The sequence below is a fragment of the Pan troglodytes genome, chromosome 6 (assembly GCF_028858775.2).
Source record: "Pan troglodytes isolate AG18354 chromosome 6, NHGRI_mPanTro3-v2.0_pri, whole genome shotgun sequence".
NCBI classification, from domain to species: Eukaryota; Metazoa; Chordata; class Mammalia; order Primates; family Hominidae; genus Pan; species Pan troglodytes.
Window position 1 is genome coordinate 154,954,610 of NC_072404.2, and position 24,884 is coordinate 154,979,493.

The following is a 24,884-nucleotide window of genomic DNA, read 5'->3' on the forward strand; positions in this document are numbered from 1 at the left end:
TGGCAGGCTGGCAGTCCCCGCCACTCTTCACTGCAGGATGCTGTGGGACTCAGTAGCCACTGCTACTGTCTGTCTGTGGCTGCCCCTCACCTGTGCACCTGGCTCTCTCTCCAAGGTTTCTTTGAGTTGTTCCCATGAAGGTCCTCATCTGCTGCCCAGCCTCTCGGTTCTATCATTTCTTTCTGGGGGCCTTAGGGGCTGCCGCAGAGGCAGGGACATGCTCTGGCTTTGCGTTCCACTCTCAGCCCTGTCAGCTCTCTGATTGGTGGAGAGACAGCTCTCTCATCCTCCTTCTCAGACACACTATTCAATTCTCTCCTGGGCACAGATGTTGAGAGTCTGTGTCAACTCAGATCTCATACGTTAGGAATGAGATTCCAATCTAGCTGACTGTCAGATTTTAAATTGCTTTTGCTTTTTTCCATTTGTGGCAAAGGGCCGGGCAAGGCTGCTGGGCCCTTCTGATGACCAAGGCTACCCACGTGTGGGTGGCTGCTCAAGGCCAGGCTTCAGTCTGGGGCTGGGCAGGGCCGTCCCCTTTGTGAAGAGACTGCTGAGCCCACGTGAGGACTGAACCGACAGTATTCCTTGGTGGTGGTGTGGGGGCACTGCGGAGAATGGACCATTCACTCAACTTGAGGCTGTCATCAAAAAGGGACCTGAGGCCAGTTCTGGACTAGGCAGATGGGGAGTAAAAGGCAGTCCTGGGCTGCCAAAGTATTCAGTGCTATGCCTGGACCTTTGACCTGGGTCCCCTCTGGCACCTGGCACAATGCTACGGCCACAAGTGCTCCACTACATTCTTCTCCGAAATACAATGACAATTAGGCTGTACCTAATCGGTGGGAAGAGGACACTTGAATGAGACATGTACTAACCCCACCCGGAAACAAACTAAAACCACTGGACTTCATTATAAAGAGGGAAGGGAATGTCCTATGCAGGAATAGTTATAATGAGAATGTTTTCATCAGTCTATCTATACATTCTGTAATGATTTCAAATGTGAGAATTTATTATCTAATCAAAGGATTTGTGATTACTAATTAGTTACATTGCATCCAATCAGGAATTAATAATTCGAGCCTAATTGTGAATTAGGCTTCATATCCAGCTGCAGGATGCGTGCTGACTGGCAGCGCTGGGCTTGGGAGGGGCAGGCCTCCCTTCCCTGGCTCTCGGTTCCAGTGCAAAGGAGCCAGCAGGGTGGGGCCATGAGATTTTGGGCTCTACAAGGCCACACTCTAGGGATGCAGAAGGCCAGGAGGCCAACTGTTCTGGAGGGGTTGCTCAGAACCTGAGCTGAGTGGCCCAAACAAAAACCACATTTTGCTGAAGTCTGGCTGGGCAGTACAGAAAAAGAGGCTCTGGCGCCAGGGTTAGTAGTTTTGTAAATATAATAAAGATTTCTTCCCTCTCCCCAGGAAGCACACAAAGACTAAAATGAATTATTATTACTTTGGGATAAACAGTAATGCTCTCTGGGTGAAGAGCCAACTGGCAGTTTTGAAAGATTAGGTTAATCAGACACAGGGAAATTTCTGATTAATTGGACAATTACTTCGTATTCTGAGTGAGCCAAGGCAATGTTAGAGAAATATCCTGACCAACTGGGAATAAGTTCACTAGCTTGAGGCAGAGACTTTTAAACTTACAGAGGATGAAATACACTGGCATTGTGTGCCCGATTTTTATGGTCTCAAGTTCCCCAAATGTGTAGGGCCTATAATTATCTTTTAAGACCAACATGATTCAACATTATTTTGGTTTTAAACAATTATGGAAAACCTGTTTGACATTCTCTTCAAATAACTTTAGGACCATAGTCGATGGCAAAACCAAACTGTAAGGGTCAGAAGAGAGGGATCCTTATGTTTGATGATGGAAGATGGTCAGATCCGCACACAATGCAAACCCTCCCGGCTCCTTCCTGGAAGGCTAAGGTGGCACTGCCTCACCTGGTGGGGGCGTGTTTCTGTTCCTCCTCCTCGTCCGTGTCACTGCTGATGGTGATGACGCTGACCGTGGGGCTGGGAGTGTCGGGAATGACAATTGTCTGCCGCTGCCGTTCCCGGGTGGTGCTGGAGGCCACGTCGCCCCACCCACAGGTGACCGAGGTGCTGCAGGCCGGGCTACTGTGCACCATGGCACAGCGGGGAGGTGTGTTCTCCTTGACACGCTTGGATCGCTGTGGGGAGCTGATGGCCTGAGAGGAGGACACCTCACAGGTGGAGACATTTCTGTAATGAGAAAACCACACTCTCACACAGTGGAAGGTCAGGCCCCACAACTCCTTCGAAGGAGCCCAATTGCCTAGTAACACCTGCTTTGCCAAATCTCTGTAAAACAAGTCAGTGGCTGCCCAGTGAGCCTCCATCTGTGACTGGGAAAGGGATCATTCAGTGAGCGGCTACACAGGCCTTCTCTGGGCTCTGGTTTGGATCTACATGCCTGCTCCCAGCAGGACAAAGGGAGCAGCCAGGGCTTTCGGAGCAGGGAGGGGGCTCTTGTGCCCCAGGCTCTACAGGTCTTGTAGGAGCAGATGTCATGCCAGGATTCCAGCTGTGTTTGCCCCAACACACCCCCTCGCCTTCAGGGTCAAGGCCCTACTTCTGAGCTCTGTCTTGTGTCATCCCTTCAAAGGTACTTAAGTCTTGTTTTGGGGGTGGTGGAAGAATTGGTGTTTGCCACATCAAGCTTTGGTTTCCTTGCTAATGGTTATTCTACTGAAACATTCATTCCTTAAGAGTTTCAGGATCTAAAGGACCTAACCTTGGTGACCAGTGGTTCAGTTTTCCTTCTTTCCTCCTCTGGAAAAAGAACATGACCATCAAAGTATTTGTGTGCATATAATTGCTAAAAACTTTAAAAATGATTTTTCTGGATTTTGCCTCGTGGAGCCTCATGGGAGGCGCATTAGTCTAAATTGTAATAGAAAATTTGGAAAAGTGCAAGAGTTTTGAAAAAGCACTCTTAAAAAGAGAACTTTTAATCTTAATTTTGATCAACTTGAAATTCCTTACTAAATTAACCAGTGTGATTTTTGGTAACTTTAGGGGAAAAATACTTTCTCCCCTCCCTATTAGATCCTCACTGACTCTGGCACAGGTTGAACATCTTTCATCTGAAATGCTTGGTCCAGAAGTGTTTCGGATTTTTGTTTTCAGATTTTGGAATATTTGCATATACATAATGAGATATCTTGGGGATGAAACCCAAGTCTAAACACAAAATTCTTTTGTTTCATATACACCTTATACACATAGCCTGAGGTCATTTTATACATTATTTTAAAATAATTTTCTGGATGAAACAAAGTTTTGACTGAGACCACATGTCAGGTTTGGAATTTTCCACTTACGGCATCACGTCAATCCTCAAAAAGTTCCGAATTTGGGACAATTTTGGAGTTCTGGATTAGGGATGCTCAACCTGTAGTATCTATGCAGTGAGAGACTAACACCAATGTACAATGAAACTCAGACTTTTATATGTCTTTAGAGATTCTAGCACCTTCTAGCTAAAGGGATGGCAGTAAAATGAAAATAATTCAATAAAGGTGGATTTATTTTCCTATCTAGCTAGTGCCAGATACATTGCTTGCTCCTTCTAGGGACTGGTAATATGTTTCACTGATATGATTATACCATTGTTTGTACTTACTATAAACCTATGTATTTGTCGTTGCTAATACATTACAATTTTAAGATTATGTTTTTCACTACCAATGGTTTTAGTATCTCCACTTGGCATTGTTAAGGAAAAGTATGCCTGGCCACATCACCAACAAGGGAGAGACTTCTGGTCTTTCAGACTGTTTTGCCTAAGGCATTGGTCTTAAAAATAAGCAAATACATACCTTTCACTATAATTATATCGATCTTGAAATGTACTGGCAATGAGCCTTCATGAAGTCAGCTGGGTGGTGAGTAAACAAAAAGGAGGGACTTGCTAAACAGGTTGGGAGGCTAAGGGTTCTTACTGCCCCTACTCAGCCAAGGTGAACCACAAAGATGCTAAGCTCAGTCCTGGGACAGAGTAGTGCTCCATGTGACCTTGCTGGGCATGACAGCCCATGAGGATTGAGACAGTGGACTTTGTTGCCACCCAGTCTAATAATGACATGGGTGAGCTGTCACAAGGCTGCCAAACAAAAGCATTCTGGAAAGCTGCCAATGATCTGAGATAAATTTCCCTGAGTTGTCAGAAATACCCAAATAAGGAATCTTGGAGGATGACAACTTCAGCCCTTGGATGAATTTTTGAATAAGAATGAAAAGAAGAAGGCCTAGTTTCTGGTATCTGGTTATATGAGGAAGCAGAAAACCAAAATCACTAGACATTTTGTATACCAGATTTCTCTTGATTGACTTATTGCAAATAAGCAATTAAGCACCTCAAAGCTGTGCCATTAGGAAGAGATGCAGGAGCAATCCTGTAGTCACACGATCTCTCTCTCTCTCTCTGGCTTGGAAATCTCCATTTTTTAAAAAGTCAGGTTTATTAAGGTATAACTGACATATAGCAACATTTCTCCCTTTGAAGCGTTTGATGAGTTTTGACAAATGCACAGTCATAACCCCCCCTACAATCCAGACTTAGAGCTTTTCCCCTCAGGCTTCTTCGCAGTCAATCTCCTCCTCTCCTACTGGTCTCTGGCAAGCCCTAATCGGATCTCTGTCTCTATGTTTTGCCTTTTCCGAAATGCCATATAGATGGAATCATACAGCATGCAGCCTTTTGTTGACCTTGATTTTTTCAAAGTGTTCATTGAGATGAGAATGGATTTAAAGGGAATGGGAAAGATTTGTGTTCTGCTGGTTAGTGTCTGGGATTAAACAAGCTATTGCTTCTATTTAAGCAAGGTGCTAAATCAGTTAAACTTCTGATCTTAGATACAAAGAAAGCACATTTCTTTAGTATTTTTTAAAACATTTTTAAACAACTTCAACATTTTAAAATATTTTAAAACAATTATTATGGTAAATTGTTTCCAAAATGAAACTTCAGGTGAAGCTGAGTGTTCTCCAGACAAGTAGAAAGTGACAAAAGATAATTTGCTTCACCAAACTTTAGTCAGGCTTGTGAACCTTCTCCTAGGTCTAACTGTGCACTCTGCTGTACAATCTACTTTTGGCAAAAAACCTTGCTAAGTCAGTTTAGCAAGAACCCACCATCCCTGATATCTGATCACCCTCGATATGTGATGAGGTTCCTCATCCTCCAGGTGTGATGTCTGATCACCCGGGCCTGTCATTAGCAAGAATCCTGTTAGGTCAGTTTAGGCAGAATCTCCCTTACCCCTGATGCTTCCTCTTAGTAACTTCCCATCCACCGACACCCCCCAACCCTGCCTTGGCTATAAATTTTCACTCGCCCATGCTGTATGGAGTTGAGCCCAATCTCTCTTGCCCACTGCAAGATTCCATTGCATCCATCCCTACACTATTACCACGGTCTTAAACCAAGTGCTTCCTGCAAACCCTAGGCCAATCCAGGCGGTACAGGATGTTTTGCTAGTCACTGCAGGAAGAGGAGTGCCCCCATCCCATGCAACTGTCCCATGTTCAGAGTGGGTGCTGATACTCCCTAAACTACATTTCTTTAGCACTCACATCCCCTGGGATTTCTCTTCCCTAGGGTGGCTCTCACCACCTACCTCACAGATGACTGGTGCTGCTTACTCTTCCGGGAGGAGGTGGTGCTGGTTGGCTGCTGCCGCATCACGTGGGCTACACCCACATTTAAGGGCTGTGCTGCTGGAAGGGTCACATGACCGGTCAATAGTGCAGGCTGCTGCATGATGGGATTATAATGGCTTCCGTGAGCATGCGTGTTCCTGAAAGGGAACCGGGACAACAAGGTGCCTTAGAGGTGTTCTAAAAGTAGAGCTCCTCTACAAGATCAAGCTTCCTCCCCAATTAAACGCTGACTGCAGTTGGTTATCTCACTAGCTGTGCAGCTGCTGAAGGGATGAGCCTGGTCATGTGTGCTCAACGGGTGGGTTTCTTCTACTCATAAGGAGTAGGTGAAACATAACTGGCTGTGAGTGAGAAAGAGGACTTTCAAGTGGGAAGAATGCCAAGTGCACCGGCTCCGAGTTTTTAAGTTCTAGGGACTGGAGATAAATATTCCCTCCAACTTTTAAAGTCCCTGACCACCTAGGTGTTTATCCTGAACAATATTCTATTTTAGAATTTACAGGCCAGGTATGGTGGCTCACACCTGTAATCCCAGCACTCTGGGAGACCGAGGAGGGCAGACGGCTTGAGCTCAAGAGTTTGAGACCAGCCTGGGCAACATGGCAAAACCCCCTTTCTACCAGAAATACAAAAAATTAGCTGGGCATGGTGGGGTGCACCTATGGGCCCAGCTACTCGGGAGGGTGAGGTGGCAGGATCACTTAAGCCTGGGAGGCAGAGGTTGCATGAGCCAAGACTGTGCCACTGCACTCCAGCCTGGGTGACAGAGCGAGACACTGTCTCAAAAAAAAAAAAAAAAAAAAAAGTTTCACCTTAATTTTATAAAAAAAAATTTTAAATGAAGAGAAAGCGGAATTTACACAGTGTCTTCAATGGGTTATTTTATTCCACTCTGTGACGTAGGCAGGATATCTTAGCAATACCATTTTATTAAAGAAGAAATTATACTTTACGTGAAAAACAAACTTTGAAGCCTGGGAGCCATATGCTTCTGGTGTTAGGAAGTGTTAATGTTCTTTTGAATTCCCTCAGTGGCTGGAACAATGCTCAGGCATATAGCAGCTGATCAATAAATTACATGCTTGCTGAATGAATAATTAGATTAACTGAAGGTTGACTAGACAAGTATAAAGTTGGTATTAAATCAAAATTAATAATAGTCATGATAGAAATACTGGCAGCCCTCATCCTAAAAACGGGTTATGTTTCAAAATTCTTATAATTTGGGTTGTATGAAGCTCAAAGCCTTGTTTTCCCACAGAAATGTTAAAGGTGGTGACCGACTCAGAGATTGGCCCATAAGAGCTCACTTAACACATAATAAAATTCAAAGCTAAAGGATAATTCGTTTGAATTTTAAAAAATTATAAGAACCTATTGTTGCAACATGGGGAAAAGTATAAACAGGAAAAAAGAAGTAGATGAACACTTTTGTAGGGATTTTGATAGCGCCTTTTGGGCATTTACATGGACTTTAGAAACTCATATTATGGCTTCTTTTTTTTTTGAGATGGAGTCTCAGTCTGTTGCCCAGGCTGGAGTGCAGTGGCGCTCACTGCAACCTCTGCCTCCTGGGTTCAAGCGATTCTCCTGCCTCAGCCTCCCGAGTAGCTGGGATTACAGGCGTGCACTGCCACGCCCAGCTAATTTTTGTATTTTTAGTAGAGACGGGGTTTCGCCGTGCTGACCAGGCTGGTCTCAAACTCCTGACCTCAGGTGATCTGCCTGCCTTGGCTTCCCAAAGTGCTGGGATTACAGACGTGAGCCACTGCATCTGACCAAGAAACTGATATTATGGCTTCTTTATTTTGTTGTAGCTCTTTCTCCTATAGACAGGTGGCACTCTTTCTCCTTTGAGTCAGGCCTAGCACTGGTACTTCTGTTCCACAATAATAGATGTTCTTTGGCTCACACATGAAATGGAGAGAGACCAGGAAGACAGTATGCTGGCTTTAGATGTCTTCTGTGGTCATTAGGTAAGAGATGTCAAAATGAAAGGAAGGAGGGAGGAGGAATAAGAAAATATGTAGGAATTAGTAAGTGTATGTGTATTTCTGAAATTAGATGAGCTATAAATGCTGAAAGACAAAGGGGAAAAAAAGGAATATGTCATGTGTGTGGTCTTTTAGGAGAAAAAGGGACGAGGGAAAAAAAAACCCAGTTGGTCAGACAGCTTTCCACTTGGCTGCTCCTAAGGAGCTGGAGGAGGAAAGGCAATCTTGCTGAGCATGGGCCGATGTGATAGTGGGGAGGGAAGATGACAGGTTTATTTAATGCCTGTCATGTACCGGGCACTGCGATGGTGCATGTTAAATATAGGCCAAGTGCTTTGTATTTTATCTTACTTTAAACCTCCCAACAATCCTGTGAAGCAGGCATTACTATCCCCACTTTATTGAAGAAGAAACTGAGGTGCATAAAGGTTAACTTGCCCCAGGTCATGCAGAGCCAGGATTGAATTCAGCTCTACATGGTTTGAGATGGAGTCTCACTCTGTTGCCCAGGCTGGAGTGGTGGCATGAGGGCGTTGCCAGTAGGGAAGTGAGTGGGACTGTGGGGAAGGGCCCAGGTACTCTGTACTGGGCAGAAAATGAAGTGGAGGAATGGAGGAAGCTGCAGTAGGGGTCTGACTGGGGGCTTATATCACCACCTTTCTTCTTTTCTCGGAGAGATCTTAATTCACAATAGCCTTGTAGGTCAGAATAAGAACTTTGGGAGGTTCCCTGGGTGATATGGAGGCTGTCAGGGGGTTGAGGGGAGTGACCTGTCCTGATATTCGTGCAGAATGAGAGATAGCCCAATAGGGCCATGAGGAGTTGGGGACAACTTGGAGGGTTGCCATCTGGCTCTGCACTGGTGAAGGGGGCCATTGTGGTGGTGTTGGGGGGAAGGTACAAGGGTATCTAGCCATAAAAATAACAGAGAAGCGCATCTGTGAGGAAATCATGAGTTGGGCAGGGAGAGTTCTGGAAACAGATGCAGGGGGTATGCTCTGCTGGCAGGCAGTCAGGTGGACGCCTCTGGGGTGTGTGGGAAGTAGACTCTGATCTGTAAGATATGACTATTAACTGAAGAGGCACACTCAGCAAACATGCCAGCATTTACCCTTCCAAATAAACCCCATTCTGTCAAGCCTTCCCGTGGGAGGTCAGATAGACTCCAGAGTACCCCCGTCTCAAACATCTTCAGGACACTTTCTAGAATTGCTTAGGGCTTTGGGGACCCTCTTCTGCATTCTTTCACTGGTGACAGACCTTTGTTTTCTGAACGTGGAATTTAATTCTGAGAAACTACCAAACATCATCCAGAACCAAGTCTGGTGAATTACACTGATGAGTAAATGACATAACTGAATTCTGGGTGGAAATGACAACCAAGCATAAATTAATGAAACTGATTTTCTTGTATCCTGGTATATTATTTAAAAATTGCTTCTTGTTACCCTGCACTCATAGTCCACACAATATTTTTAGAAGCTTTAAAAAGCTCTCTACAAACTGGGGAATTGAAGTACAGGCCAGCCTGGCAGCCCTGTGTTGGCAGTGGACGTGCCTCCCATCCCAGACACACCCACTCACCCTAGAGGGGTTTCCTGCTTACCTCCAGTCCGCCAGCTGCTGGGTGCCTGCCATGGTCTCGGGAATCACGGTGGCATGCTGCACTGATGTGTGGGTGGCCACTCCAGTCAGCTGCTGCCATGCTGGGGGAAGCAGGATCTGCTGGGTCCCACTTGGCCAAGCCTGCTGTAGAACACAGGACATGTTCAATGACCATGTTTGCTAATCACATAATTGATTTGCATGAACCCACACTTATTCTGTGCCTGGGGTTGTGCTAGACATTCTCAGGGGTGTGAGAGTGAGGGCCTGGTCTCTGGCCTCAAAAACTAAAGTAAGGGGAGATAAACAATGAACATACAGGCTGGGCGCGGTGGCTCACGCCTGTAATCCTAGCACTTTGGGAGGCCGAGGCGGGCGGATCACGAGGTCAGGAGATCCAGACCATCCTTGCTAACACGGTGAAACCCCATCTCTACTAAAAATACAAAAAATTAGCTGGGCATGGTAGCGGGCACCTGTAGTCCCAGCTACTCGGGAGGTTAAGGCAGGAGAATGGCGTGAACCTGGGAGGTGGAACTTGAAGTGAGCCGAGATGGCGCCACTGCACTCCAGCCTGGGCGACAGAGCGAGACTCCGTCTCAAAAAAAAAAAAAAAACAAAAAACATATATGAACTAAGTAGAAGATAATTAAGTACAGGGACACAGCTGTATGGAAGGGATTCATTCATGTTGAAGAATGATTTCTTTATAAATTTGCTCTAATGAGCAATGCTTGAAGTTTCTGAAAGTTTATTTATTTACTTGTTCTGTCCCACAACTATGTACAGGGGATTAGGGTAGTTGAGTTGAGCTAGATGAGGGTGACTGCTGGCCCTCAAGAAGCTTTCTGCCTAGTATCCTTTATTTAACATTTTACCTTTGATTTATCAATTAGAATCTAGGTTCCAGCTTGTGTTATCTTCTGAATCTAAGTTTACACAATTCTAAGATCACCAAATATCTGGAACCTACATCTGAGAGCAAGCAAGTATGAAGTAAGATTCTTAGCTGTGGCTATAGCTTAATTGAGAATTACTTTGATTTCTCAAAGCAAAAATGAGAGATAGGCGGAAGTCACTGCTTGAATCTAATTTTTCTAAGAAATCTAAAATGAACGTTTGTGATTCTTCCTTGATAGATTCACTGGTGTGTGTGTGTGTGTGTGTGTGTGTGTGTGTGTATGTTGTGTTTTAAGCTCTTTTAATCCATGATCACTATTCTGCTTGTCTTTGGTCATTAGATGATTCAGACTGAATACCACTGCCTAAAGTTGGACACTTAAAGCATAGTCACTAAGGTAAAACACCTTTTGGACAGATCAAATATTTAAAGGTTTGATATCTTAGCTATCTTTCTATCAGAGTGGATGTGACTAACATTGGGTAATTTATCGAATGCAGTGCTTCACAAACTGTGCATGTGCTCAGTGTGGGTGTTTTATATGTACAAATATGCAATTCTGGAAATGGATTACAGATTTGAGTCAGGGCCTAAAAAACATTGACGCTTATAAAAATGAGAGAATCACATTTGAGAGCTGAGTGGACCAGTTCACCTGTTCCATTATTTTCATGTTGCACCTGAGGCCCAGTGCGATCTCTTAGATGTTTTTGATACTGTTTGTTTGCTTTTGATATAGGCAGAAGCTCAGGGACCATAGCTCATACCATGAGTGCTTAATATCTGTTGATAAAATGAAAGAAGCAACTCTACCAAGGCTATTAACTACAGTTAATTGTATTTCAGGTTTACTTAACTCACAGAAAGCGGAAACATAATTTAATTGATTAAAACAGTTGCAAATTCCAAATATTAAATAAATAACAATTTCGTTTGCAGTAAGGTTTCTACTGACTTAGCCAATTGGAACTCATTTCAGAGCTCATGAAAAGCATTAGTTTTAACTAATGTCATTTAAAAAAATAAATCTTGATATCAAGCTAAGGTTATCATTTTTCTTCTATTTCCCTGAAATGGATATTAACATTTTACCTCAAAGAGATAGGGTAGAAAGACTATTTTTGACTTATTTCACTGATTGATATGCTTGGCTCATTTGTGACAACGCTTCATCAGACATTTTTATAATTTATTACTACTAACAAGAATGAAGCGAACATTTCTTAATGGATATTGTGTGCCAAACACAGAGTTAAGTCATAAATGGGTTTCTGACTACTTCTTTTTTTCTGACTTCTTAACACCAGTTCTGTGAGGTAGGGACTGTTATTTTCTTCCATTTCTCAGATTAATAAATTGAGACACAGAGAGGTTAATAATATTAATAACTTGCCCCGAAATATGGTAAATTAAACATATACATTTATTGCCTTCTTTACACTCAACTAAAATGATAGTAAAGGAATAAAAAATACAGATTCATAAGGGCAAAGAGAGTAGGAGAGAGGCAATCACCATGAATAAAATTTTAGAAGCTGAAAAACTGATGGACAATTACTAAGTGAATTAACAGACTGAAGGAATCTAAGGTCAGGTCTTCATTTCCCCTTAGTTCCCAGATCCTTGGTGTACATGCTTATACCACCCTCCACTCCCCACCCCAAAGCAGGAGGCTAGACAATTCTCTCTAGGGGAAATGACTAGTCCAAGAGAAAATAACTATAGATATGACATTTAAGGATCAGGGGATCTGTCAGTGAAAATGCTGGACTTGCCTCTTTTCAGTCTATAGAGAAGCCCACATTCAATAGTCTCTCCCCTACCCTCCAGGTTTCCAATTAGTTTTTTAGTGCTTTAGTCTTAAATAGGAATGAATAGCTAATGAACACCAGACAGTAAAGGAAGCCTCTAACCTGAAAGAGAATAAAATAAGCAAACAAAAGAAAGAGGAAACAAAAACAGTGTGGGAATCAGAAGAAAATTTTCTAAAATCTATAATTAATGCCTTTACAGAGTTAAAAAATATATCCATGAAACAAGATCATATAAAGAATCAATATCTATATTCAGAGAACATGCTCTTTTTTGGTATGGAGGGAGCAGAGAACAAACTCTTGGAAACGAGAACTACAACAACAGAAATTAACCATTCAAAAGGAGGTTTCAAAAAAGTTTAAGAAATCTCTTAGAAAGTAGTGCAGACAGAGGATATATAGGAAATAGAGGGGAAAAAAGATAAGAAAATTGGAAGATCAATTTAGAAGTACCAATGCTCAATTAATAAGAATTCTGCAAAGGAGAAACAGAGAAAATGGAGGGGAAGAAATTATCAAAGGAAAAAAAAAAATCCAGATTAAAAGGGCAAATAGGGTGTTCAGGACAATGTAAGAAAAAAGACCCAAAAGAAGGCATGTAGTCATGAAATGTGAGTCCACTGTGGATGAGGAGAAAGTCGCTTTCAGAGAAAGAAAAAACAACATACTGAGATCAGTGTGCTCAAACACATCAACACATCAAACATACAAACCTTTTATAGCTCTGGAAGGGTTTGGGGCTGTATAATGAGATATACAGAAAACTAACCCAATGGGAAAAATGAGGCAATCATTAACTCCAGGAAAAACAAAAAGATGTGTTAGAAAGAAAACATAATCACAGTATATTATAAGGCTCAACTAAGAATAATATTATATAATATTGATAATTATGTAAATATTACAAAGTAGTTGAATCAAAATTATGTGGGAGGAATAGGAGAAAAGAGTGAGTGAAAGGAGGAACAGGAGAGAAATTGTGTGTGTTATGGGGATGGCAGTGGGTTAGAAAGCTAAATCTTCATCTTCCATAATAGGAAGTCAATGGATAATACCTAAAATGGAAAAAAAAAATCCATAAAAAGCAGTCTAAGCATATTATTTAGAAACACAGAGTTAAAGAACAGATTAAACAGTTAAGTTAAAAATTATCGTTATGGCCAGGGCACAGTGGCTCACACCTGTAATCCCAGCACTTTGGGAGGCCAAGGCGGGTGGATCACTTGATGCCAGGAGTTTGAGACCAGCCTGGCCAACACATTGAAACCTAGTCTCTACTAAAAATACAAAAAAAAATTAGCCGGGGCGTGGTGGCACATGCCTGTAATCCCAGCTACTCGGGAGGCTGAGGCACGAGAATTGCTTGAACCCAGGAGGCGGAGGTTACAGTGAGCTGAGATTGCACCACTGCACTCCAGCCTGGTGGCAGAGCAAGGCTATGTCTCAAAAAAATACGTGTGTGTGTGTGTGTGTGTGTGTGTATAAATAAAAACTTTTAGAGATAATATATATTATATATATAAAATATATATATAACAGGGATAATATATATGTGTATATATATATACATATATACATATATAATGTAACTATATATATTGTTATGGGGAGGAGACATTAAGGATGGGATAGAGCAGAGGACTATAATTTTCCTATAAGTTTATGGTATTATTTAACTTTTTAAAATTATGTACATGTATTACTTTGAAAAGGAATTAAATTTAAATTTCAAAAATAACTTCCCCAAAGCCATATAGCCAGTAAGTGGTGAGGCAGCCATCTGAATGTGGGCAACCTAATTCCAGTGCCCATGCTTTCAGCCAATATACACCTCTCCTTGTGTTGATAATACACAAAAATAAGGGCCCCTATTCAGGATCAGGCATTGGTGGTAACTGCATAAAGGTGGCATGAACAAGTCTTCCTTATTCTCTAACAATATCAGGTGCCAGTCAAGAGACAGGCAGAGAGCAGGACAATGGTTGGAAAGACTGGTTGCTGAAAATGTTATCAGAGGAACTTTTGAGTGAGAAACATTAAAATTTTGTATTTTGAACAGTTTAAAGGGTTCAAGACAACAGTTTGTTTTCAGGGAAACATTTAAAGGCTCAGTTGGTCAAATATGAGCCCAAGAAATAAAGTAAATAAGTAAAAAATAAAGAGGTTCAGGTGATATGATTTGATTGGCTAGAAGAACACAAAACACTTCATGGAAGGGTGGAGTCTACAGTGATTTCTCTAACCCTGCTAGTCAAAGGAGATTTTAGATCCTGACATTTGACAAGTCAGATAAATTCAATACTGTCTCAATCAAGAACTGTGCTTCCCATCTCTCCACTATTACCTACTCACTCACAATTTCTGTTGGTGGCCAAGATGCTAGCTGTGGCATGGGGCTTGGGAGGATGGAGTTGACAGCTCCTTTTAGGCAGTACCAAAAAAGCTTTTGTTGCAAGGTGATCTACAAAGATCACTCCCATATCACTAACATAAGCAGAATGATTACCATTTCCACCTGCCATGCACACATCCTCTGGGTGCCCCACAGAGGCCTGTTTCCCTGAAAGTTTTATGTGATGCTGCTGGGAGGTGGGGAGGAAAAGGGCAAAGAAAATGAAATTAACATGAGGAGTGGATTCAAAGACTCCATCTCTAAGTGTTCACAAGTAAAATCCTTTAAAAGATTTTCAGTATTTAGAGAAAAAGAACAATGTCAACTTTTTGAATACATTTATGTCAAATAATAGGATTTGGAATGCCTCTGCCTGGTGCCTAGAAATTTAACCGTAGAAAAACGAAGGCTTCAGTTTAAATGCTTAATTGTGCTTTTTTATAGCCACCATAAGAGTTTTATAAATTAACTTATTTTTGTCCTTTGAAGGGAATGTTTAAAAATATCTAGGAGAGAGCCCATCTCAACGGGCTAACATATTGGCATGGATTAAGTGACAAGCAGAGAGAAAAATAAAAAGCAACTGACAAAAAGACACAACATGATACTGGATAGGGCAGGATTTTTTTCACTTAATATATCTTAGAAATCTCTGCATGTCAAGACACAAAGGTCTACCATGTTCTTTTAATGGCTACATGGTGTTCCATTTCATGTGTGCATCAACTTATTTAACCAATCCCCTACTGACGAACATTCAAGTTTCTTCCAACAATCTCAGTTATAAACACAGTAGCAATTAAAATCCTTACACATGTATTTTTTGTTCACTTTCCTAATTACAGCTTTAGGTTAAATCTACTTGGAGATTTACAACACTCTAGGGACTCTCTTTCAAGGAAGCAAAAGGTAAAGTTCTCCCCTGCTACGATTAAAGGACTGAAACAAATTCTGACTGCTGAGTCTACTGGTTCCACCAAACTGAACAATGAAGAATCCCTATTTTGGCTAATAAGAAATGCTAATTATTATTTCTTTCAGAGATGGTTCCTGGCTTACTAGGGTTAAGTGTGCAAACACAAAAAAGATCTGTAATTATCCTTTAAAAGTACACGTGAGTTCGGTAGATTTGGGCTCACAAAGGCGGAGCACTGGGAGACTGGTGTGGATTTTTGCCACTCAGATAAAGTATGAAGAAGCTTTTTTGCCCCTGGACTGAGCTGTAGTTCTTTCTCTGATCTATCTTGGCCTTTTCTGAACTCCCCGCTACTGAACTATGCAAATAAAAGGAAGCTACAAGGACCCATTGGAGAGAGAGGAATGAAGAGAAGGCCTGTTTTAAATACAAAAACTTCTCTGTTTACAAACTCTCAATAAGACAAAACTTTGTGTGCTACCAGTCACTGGTGTTAGTGGTCAACTGCACAGTGTCATTCTGGACCTAAGCACAGAGATGAAGAATACTTCATATCGATCTTAAACAAACTGTTCCGGAAAACAGAATAGATAATAATGTAACCACAGCAGTCTGGTTCAACTTTTATGTAACAAAGTTGTGAGTTGTTTTTCATTTGCCATGGATCCACAGGTTAAAGGTCACATAACCTGAGCATGCCCAGATGAACCAGGTATGTAACCATAGGCAGAACCTAAGTGCCTGGATTGAGGCGAGTGAATGGAATTTAGAAATGGATACCACATGGCAGGATCCAGGATCCAATCAAATCGAGCTGTGGCATCACTGCATGGCAGGATCCAGTCAGATCATGCCTCTGATATCAATTCGTTGCAAGATCCAATCAGATCATGCCTCATTACCCTATGCTTATAAAACCTGACCCAGCCCTTTGCTCAGAGACACTGCTTTGGGAACTATCTCCAGTGTTCTCCTTACTTGTTACAAGTAATAAAATCCCCTTGCTAAATCCTCCTTGTCTGTGGTCATTGGGTTGGTACCTGTCAAGTGACCAAACCCACTCATGTGGGTAACAACAATAAGAAGATATTTTATGAGCCTGGTGTAACCTTGTACTCAAATCAGATAAGGATTTTATAAAAAGGGAAATTATATGCCATTTTTCACCTATGAACATAGATATAAAAATACTAACTATAGTACTTACAAACTGAATCCAATATTAAAAAGCATATCATATCAAGCACATGAGCAAATGGAGTTTATATCATAAATAAAAGGGTAGTTTAATATTACAAAATATATTAATATAACTTGTCCCATTAGTAGATTAAGGAACAAAAAGCATATGAGTGTCTTAATAGATACAGAAAGAACATTTGATATAATTCAATATTCATTACAAAACTTAAACATGATAAAGTGTTTCCATTAATTTTTTTTTTTCTTTACAGACAGGGTCGTACCCTGTTGCCCACCCTGGAGTGCAATGATGTGATCATAGCTCACTGCAGCTTCAAACTCCTGGGCTCAAGTGATCCTTTTGCCTCAGCCTCCTGTGTATCTGGGACTACAGGCATGTGCCACCATGCCCAGCTAATTTTTAATTTTTTTTTGTAGAGATGGGGTCTCACTATGTTGCCCAGGCTGGCCTTGAACTCCTGGGCTCAAGTGATCCTCTCATCTCAGCCTCCTGAGTAGCTGAGACTACAGGCCTGGGACTACAGGTGTGCACCACCACACCCATTACAGAGTGTTATACCATGTTCACGGATAAAAATGACTTACATGTTTAAAGATGTCAGTTGTTCCTGAAGTAAATATAAATTCAATGTATATCCAGTAAATATAAAGCAGATTTTTGGTTTCTGTAACTAAAATTCTTATGAAAGAGTGATGTTAAAATTCACTTGAAAACATGAAGGGACAAGAACAGACAAGGAAAATTTGAAGAACTCTATGGGAACAGGGCTTCCCTACTAGATACCAAGACAGACTAAAGTTACAATGGTTAAGACAACAGGATATTAGAGAAGCCAATGGAATAGAAGAGCGCAGAACAAACCTACGCAATTTGATTACATAAAAATTAAATTTTTAATTTTTTAAATTAAAAATTAACAACAAAAACAACTTCCATTTAACAAGACAGGACAAATAGTGTCTTTGGGAAAAGCCTTTGTGAACCTACCTTATTTAAAAATAAAGTTGCTTCTAAACTAATAACATTTAGGTCAAGCTACTCAATAGTAGAAATGATTATACAAAAGTAGTATAGCTTGGTGGTTGAAATACAGATGCTGGCATCAGACTTACTGGGTGTGTGTCCTGGTTCTGTTACCTAATTGTTGTGTGACTCTGATGAGCAAGTTATTCTGCTTCAGTTTCCCTATTTGTCAAATGGAGACAAATACTGTGGCATTGTGGGGATTAAATCAATGAACAACTGTAAAGTGCCCTGGTATAATGATGACGTATTTGTTATCAGGGTTCGAGTGTCATTAAGGATTGTTACTGTTATCATTGCATCACTACTGTTACCTTACGTTTACATAACACTTTACAAATTTTCAACCATTTTTCATCTCTGCCATCTCATTCTACCATCAGAGCACCTACATGGATACAGAGATAGAAGGTTCCAGCTTACAGTAACCATGAGCCTGGTTTTTCAACTATAAAATGAGAGGATAATCACCAAGGCTCCTTTTGGCTCTAAAAACTCATTTCTATTTTACAAGAAAGAAATTTGAGGCAAAGAGATATTAACTGACTTGCCTTAGGTCATAGACAAGTTACTAGCAGTTAGGATTAAAACCTAGGTCTCCCAGATTAATTTGCATTTCAAAGATATAATAATAATAATTTCCCTAGACTCTCCCTGTATCTAAATTTCTTCTTGGAATTGTAAGCAGATACTTACGAAGGTAATTCACTTGGGGACCATTTAGAGTATTACAGATACATTCCAATGACTAGAAGCACCTAACTCATTACTAGGGAGAGAGGGAGTGGAGATATATATCTTTTGTGAGCAACATTAACACAGGTAATGGTAATACCAGTAATAATAAAGGAGAAAGAATTACCTGGGCAAGCAGACCTGGTTGGATCTGAAGAGGCTGAGCTCCTGGGGCTTGAGTGACGATGGGAACTGCATTTTCCATTCGCACCGAGTAGCCAGCGTGCTTAGAGGGAGAGGCCTGCAAGCCTGTTCCAGACAGTGTGAGGGAGAGAAGGGTTAGCTGAGACGCTGTGAACAGCTGGATGAAGAGAACCTTCCTGGGCAGTTATGTCAACTTTCTGCTTCCCTTTGCACTGGTCACCGACAACAACCAGGTATTGCCTGGTCCTTGGAAGTCTCCCCTTTGGCTTCTAACAAATTAAAAAACAAAACTCCTCCTGAAATCTTGAATGTCTTCAAAGGCTAGAAGGTCAAATTAAGGAGGCTGTAAGGCCAAAAGTAGGACAGTTATGCTGGCAGATTACAACAGGAAAACAAGGGCTTCTGACCATCAAGATGTACCTGTGTATGTCAAAATGAGGGGTGTTGGGGAGATGTATGAACCCATTTGGAATTGCATTGACTGTAACCACACAGTTTACACCATGAGGCTTGCAAAAATAAATTCTTAAGCTTTCTGGGTAAATTGTAACAAAGTACACAGTCTAGCTTCTTAGAGTCTACAGGAGAGGAGTGCTGGGGTCATGGCCAAAGAATTGTTTTGAGGAGGGGTCCCAGGGAAGTACTTTTCAGACTGATTGATATTCTTCATGGGAGCTGGGACTATGTCGGCTGTCAGAGATTGGCAGTTTTCTACAGATAACCCACACAGAGGATATTTCATGCGAGGAAAAGCAAGAGCTGACATCAGCATAACAATGAAAGCACAAACAATGTACTTATTTACAGACAGCTGGCCAGGGACACAGTCCCCGGCAGGTGTGAGAGTCACAAAGGATTGACTTGGTGCTGAGGCATAAGCCCTATTGTTTCTAGGTTGGCCACAGTAGGAGAGGAGCCCTCTAGTTCAGTGATACCAGCGCTCTCACTGGAAGAAATGAGGAGGGCCTTTCTCCATGAAAATGAGCGTGACAGAAAACTGCAGGTGCCGGAGCCCCAGAGGCCGTTCTGTAAGAAGCAGGTGAGAGGCTGTGGCTGCTCAACCTTACCTTGGAAGCCGGGGGGACACACGATGAGAGCTTGCTGGAACGGGTCAGGCCGGGCACAAATCTGGGCTGTTCCTGTCTGCAGGGGCATGCTCCGCTGGGCCACTGCAGCCATGGATGCCGCTGAGGGCTGGTAGAGTGTAGATGGGTAGTTTAGTATGGAGACTTCGGGATTGGCTAAGGAAATAGTGGCACTGGTAGAGGAGGGAGCCTAAAGGAGTGATGGGGATTAAACAAAAATAAACAAAAATAAAAAATGAGGGAGGTGGCATGTTGGGAGACACGAATCTAAATCAAATAAATGAACTCAAAGAAGAATAAACAAACAAAAACTAAGAGCAGAAAGGCAAAAGCAGAGAGGAGTGGAAACACGATTGAAAGTCGCAGGGAAAAGCAGGTCCCTGAAAACATGGGAGACAGTCACCTTGGTGTTCACATTCAGACTTGCTCCTGGCATTTGTGAGGCCCGGACAAGAGGACACACAGATGCCTGCTACCATGTCTAAATGCTGAAAAGGCTAAAAATTAGGCTAGAAAACTGTTTAATAAAATGTTCTGCCTTTTCATTTTGACAAATACACCTTCCCAATAACCGGGAAGACCAGGCGTGAGTTGAGGACTATGGGATTCCTTGGGTTCTGTGCTGACACATGGTGACAGGGAGAGAGCTGGACCTTGCCCTCCTTCTCTCTGCCCAAGCCCCATTCCATCCCACAACACGATGAGCTCTGGGTGCCTGGACCTGCCAGCCTGCATGTCCAAGCTCTGCTCACACTCCCCTTGGGCCTGGTGGGTGCAGTCCACATGTGGGAGGACAAATCCAGGGGGAGGCTCTTCCAGGCCCTAAAGGACTATGGTCTCAGTACCCAGAGCTTGGCACAGAAGCACATGCAACAGGCGGAGAGCAGGGCCGAGGAGGGGCTCAGGACTATGGGCAGTACTGTTTATAGATGTCCTTAGATGGCTGCAAAGCAGGTTACTGCTTAGAGAAGTACAGGAGATGTATGCAGAGAGGGAGAGGGACATGCTGAGCCTGGGGCTTTGTGTCTGCATCCCATGCATTCATGTTGGTATGCAGTGACAAAGCCTGGCAGATAGAAAAGATGCTGGTGTGTCCAGATAACTGAAATGGAGGTGGCTTTGACAAACACAAGCCATTGACATTATGTCCTCTCGCCTTTCTTTTTCAGAAAAAGACATCACTTGAGACTGAACTTGCATGAAAAATGAGGCTGTATAAGGAAAATAAATTCCAACTTTGGAATTCTCCAGTTTCCCCTATCTTAGCCTTCATACTGATCCTTTAGCAAGATAGGTGGTTACCAGTGGTTTCACATTCAGCACTGTCTACAAGAGGTTTTGCCTCTAGAAGTTACAAGGACCAGGGAATACATAGGAAGAAACCACGAACATATCTTGGACACAAATAGAATTTCAAGTAGGGTGTGTACAGATGTCACATTTGATAAAAAGACAAAGTCTTATTTTACATATGTTTTCTATACTTAGATTTTGTGCTAAATTTCATTGCAAAGCAAATTGATTTGTTTGAAAATAATCACGAAATTGAGTGGCACAGATGTCTGATTTTAAGCCACATATTTTAAAGTGGGTGTGCTTTTGCAGCATCGCATAGTCTGCTTGGGACACGTGTGTACATATGTGGGCATCAGTGTCTGTGTTTTGTCAGATGACATGACTTGTATTTCCTGTTTTCTCCATATCGCGATCTCTTCCGGAGGCTTCTTCCCCCTCAACCCTCCACATTCCCCATGGTCTGCTCATATCTAGACTCCCCCCAGCCCTTAGCCCCTGTGGGTGTCCCTGCTGGGGGTCCTGGCACCTGTATCCTCTAGGTTCCCAAACTTGTGCTCGGTGGTTCCACTTTCTTGCCAGCCACTGCTCCTGCTGCTGCTTCCTTCCTGATGTCCCTGGAATCCACTGACTCTTTTCAGTTGTGACTTCCTGGTGCCTGGGACCTATAAGGCCCTGACTAGAAATGTTCTGGTCTCTACTTCCCTTCCAGCCTTCTTGAGCACAGAGGGTAGATCATTCTTTCCAAAAGACACCTTTGTGCATGTCAGCACCCCTGCTCCAAAATCCCAATTACAGCTTGATGAACATGGTATGCGCCTGGTCTAGTGCCCTGTTTTCCCTGGTTTGGCCAACCTTACCTTCTAGACTTATCTCCCTCTGCTCTCCACTCTTCTGACACCAAGATTAGTTTACTCATTGTTTTCCAAGCATACTGTGAGCACAGGCCTTTCCCTTCATACAAGCTCTCTGACCCATAGCATTCTCTCCAAGCCTTTGGGCTTTAAGGCCTAGCCTGGGTCCCACATGCCCCATTGTGAAACCCTTTCAGACACCATTAATGGAAATGAATTGCTCCTTCCTTTGCTATCACACAGTACAATACAGCCTTCTAGCCCAGCTCCTGTTACAATCTGCCTTACAGTACAGTTGGTCTTTCCAGCCTAAAGTCTCCTGGGAGGGAGGGGCTGTGTCTTAGTGGTGTTTTCCTCCAGCCTGCAGTGGTCTCTCCTTCCTCTCGATTCTGTAACACATAATCTGTTTGTCTACCTGGCCCCTAGTGCATGCTATTCTGCATTTTGATTAAACTATTTTTGCTTACAGCCTGTCTCACCATGGAGACCATGAGCTCCTTGAGAGGCTGAATCTTCCAGCTCTGTAGACTCAAGGACAAATGGCACTTGTGTCCTGATATGGACCCAGTCTCCAGTGTGACCATCAGACATGCATAAGGTTTTCCCCTAGTTTCTAACCCTGCTTAAGGACCAGTTGAAGAAGCCCAAGTGAGGGTAACAAAAAGTTTTCTACTTCTGTATATCCTCCTTTAGCTCTCAGAAAGGTAGCTAGCCTATCACTTGCCAGAGAGGAGCACACAGAGAACTGGGAAGAGCTCTTGCAGCTGACAAGATAGTAATAACAAGAAAAAACAAGTTAAAAAAAATCAGAGACTGGGGTCTTGCTATGTTGCCCAGGCTGGACTTGAACTCCTGACTCAAGTGGTCCTCCCACTTCAGCCTTCCAAATAGCTAGGATTACAGGTGTGCACCACTGTGCCTAGTGAAAAAGCAAGTTTATTGATGACACAGGTTTTCCAAAAATGGAAGAAGTGATTCCTGGAAGCAGTTGTAGTAGACATTCAAATGGTTCCAGAAGGAAGGGGTTTGAGCTTGGTCTATAAACTCAAATTCAAATTCTTGGTAGAAGGCTAGGTCCAAATAATAGAATTCCACGGAAATGTTAGAGAAGTTGCTGATCCACATGATAAACAAGGAATAGCTGAGAGAAGACTTATTATTCAATATGTTACCAACTGGGTAACCTGAAAGTTTTAGAAAGTAGAGGAAGTCAGCTGCCTTGAGACTTAACGGGTTATGAATTATTGACCCAGCTTCCTTGAGACCTAAAGGATTGTAGATTCATGATCATTTGGGAAATGGTTCTTTGGTTAGTCTACTGGATATATGTTAAAGGTAGCAAGAGATTCTTTAAGTAGTTTAATGTCCTTCAACTTCTAACATAAAACTATGCGTATATTTTATTGCTTCTAAATATCTAAATGGGCAAACAGCTCCAAGGAGCTCATGTAGAAAGCTAGCTACTAGAACCAGCAATGAACAGAAGAAGTCTTGTTGGATTTAAAGAGCAGACATCACCTAGGAAAGGCATTTGGGGACCTCCATAAGACTTACTTAAGACTTACTTATGCTGCTGTGTATGTATATTTTAAGAGTCCAGACTCTGAAGCCAGATTGCTGGCTGCAAAGCCTAAGCCCACCTCTCATGAACAAGCAAGGGCCTTGGGTAAGAGAATTAATCACTCGGTGCCTCAGTTTCCTCCTCTAAAATGGAAATGATAATAATAAAACCTATCTCACAACGTTGCTGGGAGGATTAAGAGTTATGGTGCGCTTAGTAAAGCCTGGCACATAATAAGTGTTAGCTATTAGTAATGATGTTATTTAATAACAACAGTATCAGTGGAGGGAAAGCATGCCTTAGTGCTTAAGGCTAGGTGTGTCCTTAATAATTTTTTTTCCTGATGTATTCAAAAGTAGGGAGTAGTAGAATCCAATGCAAGAGAACAGAAATCCTGTTCTTGGACCCTTTGCTTTTGTGGGATGACATTTTCCCTTACCCATGACTCTGGCCCAAGCATCACACTAAGTTACCAGCTACTCCTACTTCACCCCAGTCCCAAGCCAGATCTGGATGGTCTCAGTGCCGTGGAGAAGACGGGTGTTCTTATTTGACAACTGCCTTTTGATGAGCAACCCTTTTAGTTTTGCAGAGTCTTTGTGACACCCTTTGGAGTGGATATGCTGGCTGTCATACCACCAGCAAGATGGCGGTGGCCCCCTACCCCCCGTCTGGTCAGGGACCACAGTTCTCCAGCCTGGCAGAAAGACATCCACGGGAAGGACAGCCTGCTGGGGAGACTCCACCTGACATGACACCTGCATTGGAGGGGTGCTCCTTCCTCCTGTTTCACAGATGCCTTTGATACCTGATGGGGCAGATGGCAGATGGGGACAGGTAGTTTGAGGTTAGGGAGTTAAGACCAGGTGTCTCATGAGGGCTGGTGGGAGAAACAAATGTCTTCAAGGAGGCAATGAACAAAACCATGCTGATTTTTGTCAAGAAGCTCACAGGTCTGGCTATGGATGCCTTAGCCTTAGGGCTGGGCAAGGTTAGTTTTCGGACTCGCAACAGCTCTTTCACCCTAAGGAGAGCTTCAAGAATGCAAACGGCCCCCAGAGGGCAGCAGATACCAGGTGGTGTCTCCCAGAATTTGGGCAAAGGGAGACGGCAGGCTGGGAAGAAAAGCTAGGCCTGAGCAGGCCAATGTGCCACAAGGATGGCCTAGGGGAAAAGGGTGGGAAGGGGAGCAGCTGAAAAGCAGGGGGCAGTGACTCTTCAGTGACAGGAGGGACCTTTCAAAAAGAATGGACATAAGGTATTCACATTTCAGGTACACACACATCCACACAGAAGTCTTTTCATTCCAGATTGATATTAAGACCAAAAATCTGGGGGCCCTTCTTTGGGGGAACCAGGAAGATTGAAAGATGGGAGTAGGAGTTACAGTTTCTTAGACACTAGAGGCAGTCTCAGCTCAGACTTGGAGATTATTCATTCAATAAATATTGCCTGGGTGTCATCCAAGTTTCAAGCAGTATGTTAGCTGCTCCTTCTGCCAATTTCCTGGAAATCTGTGGGAAGAAAACCTTAGCTTCCTGATCCCATTTAGTTCCAGCTGCTGGGATTCTGGTGACAGGCTGATGAACTGATATTCTCCATGACTCGGAGAAAGGACAGGGTTTATCTGTCCCAAAAGGAGATCAGGTAGATCCAGCCAT

The 24,884-nt window shown here is 42.6% G+C and overlaps 1 protein-coding gene across 12 annotated transcripts in view; it reads right to left on the reverse strand.

Annotated features, from left to right (window-relative positions):
* HIPK2 (homeodomain interacting protein kinase 2) overlaps nt 1-24,884 on the reverse strand; it is a 215,201-nt gene that overhangs the window by 33,166 nt on the left and 157,151 nt on the right. For 6 of the 12 annotated variants that reach the window (XM_063815021.1, XM_063815020.1, XM_016958246.4 and 3 more), the window contains exons 8-12: nt 19,498-19,624; nt 18,414-18,535; nt 9,303-9,445; nt 5,660-5,839; nt 1,959-2,240 (exon numbers count right to left, since the gene is read on the reverse strand). In XM_063815021.1, coding sequence (XP_063671091.1) covers nt 1,959-2,240; nt 5,660-5,839; nt 9,303-9,445; nt 18,414-18,535; nt 19,498-19,624 — 854 coding nt within the window. Of the gene's footprint in view, nt 1-1,958; nt 2,241-5,659; nt 5,840-9,302; nt 9,446-18,413; nt 18,536-19,497; nt 19,706-24,884 lie in introns of all 12 variants that reach the window. The other 6 variants (XM_063815018.1, XM_016958244.4, XM_063815019.1 and 3 more) reach the window with 2 other exon arrangements.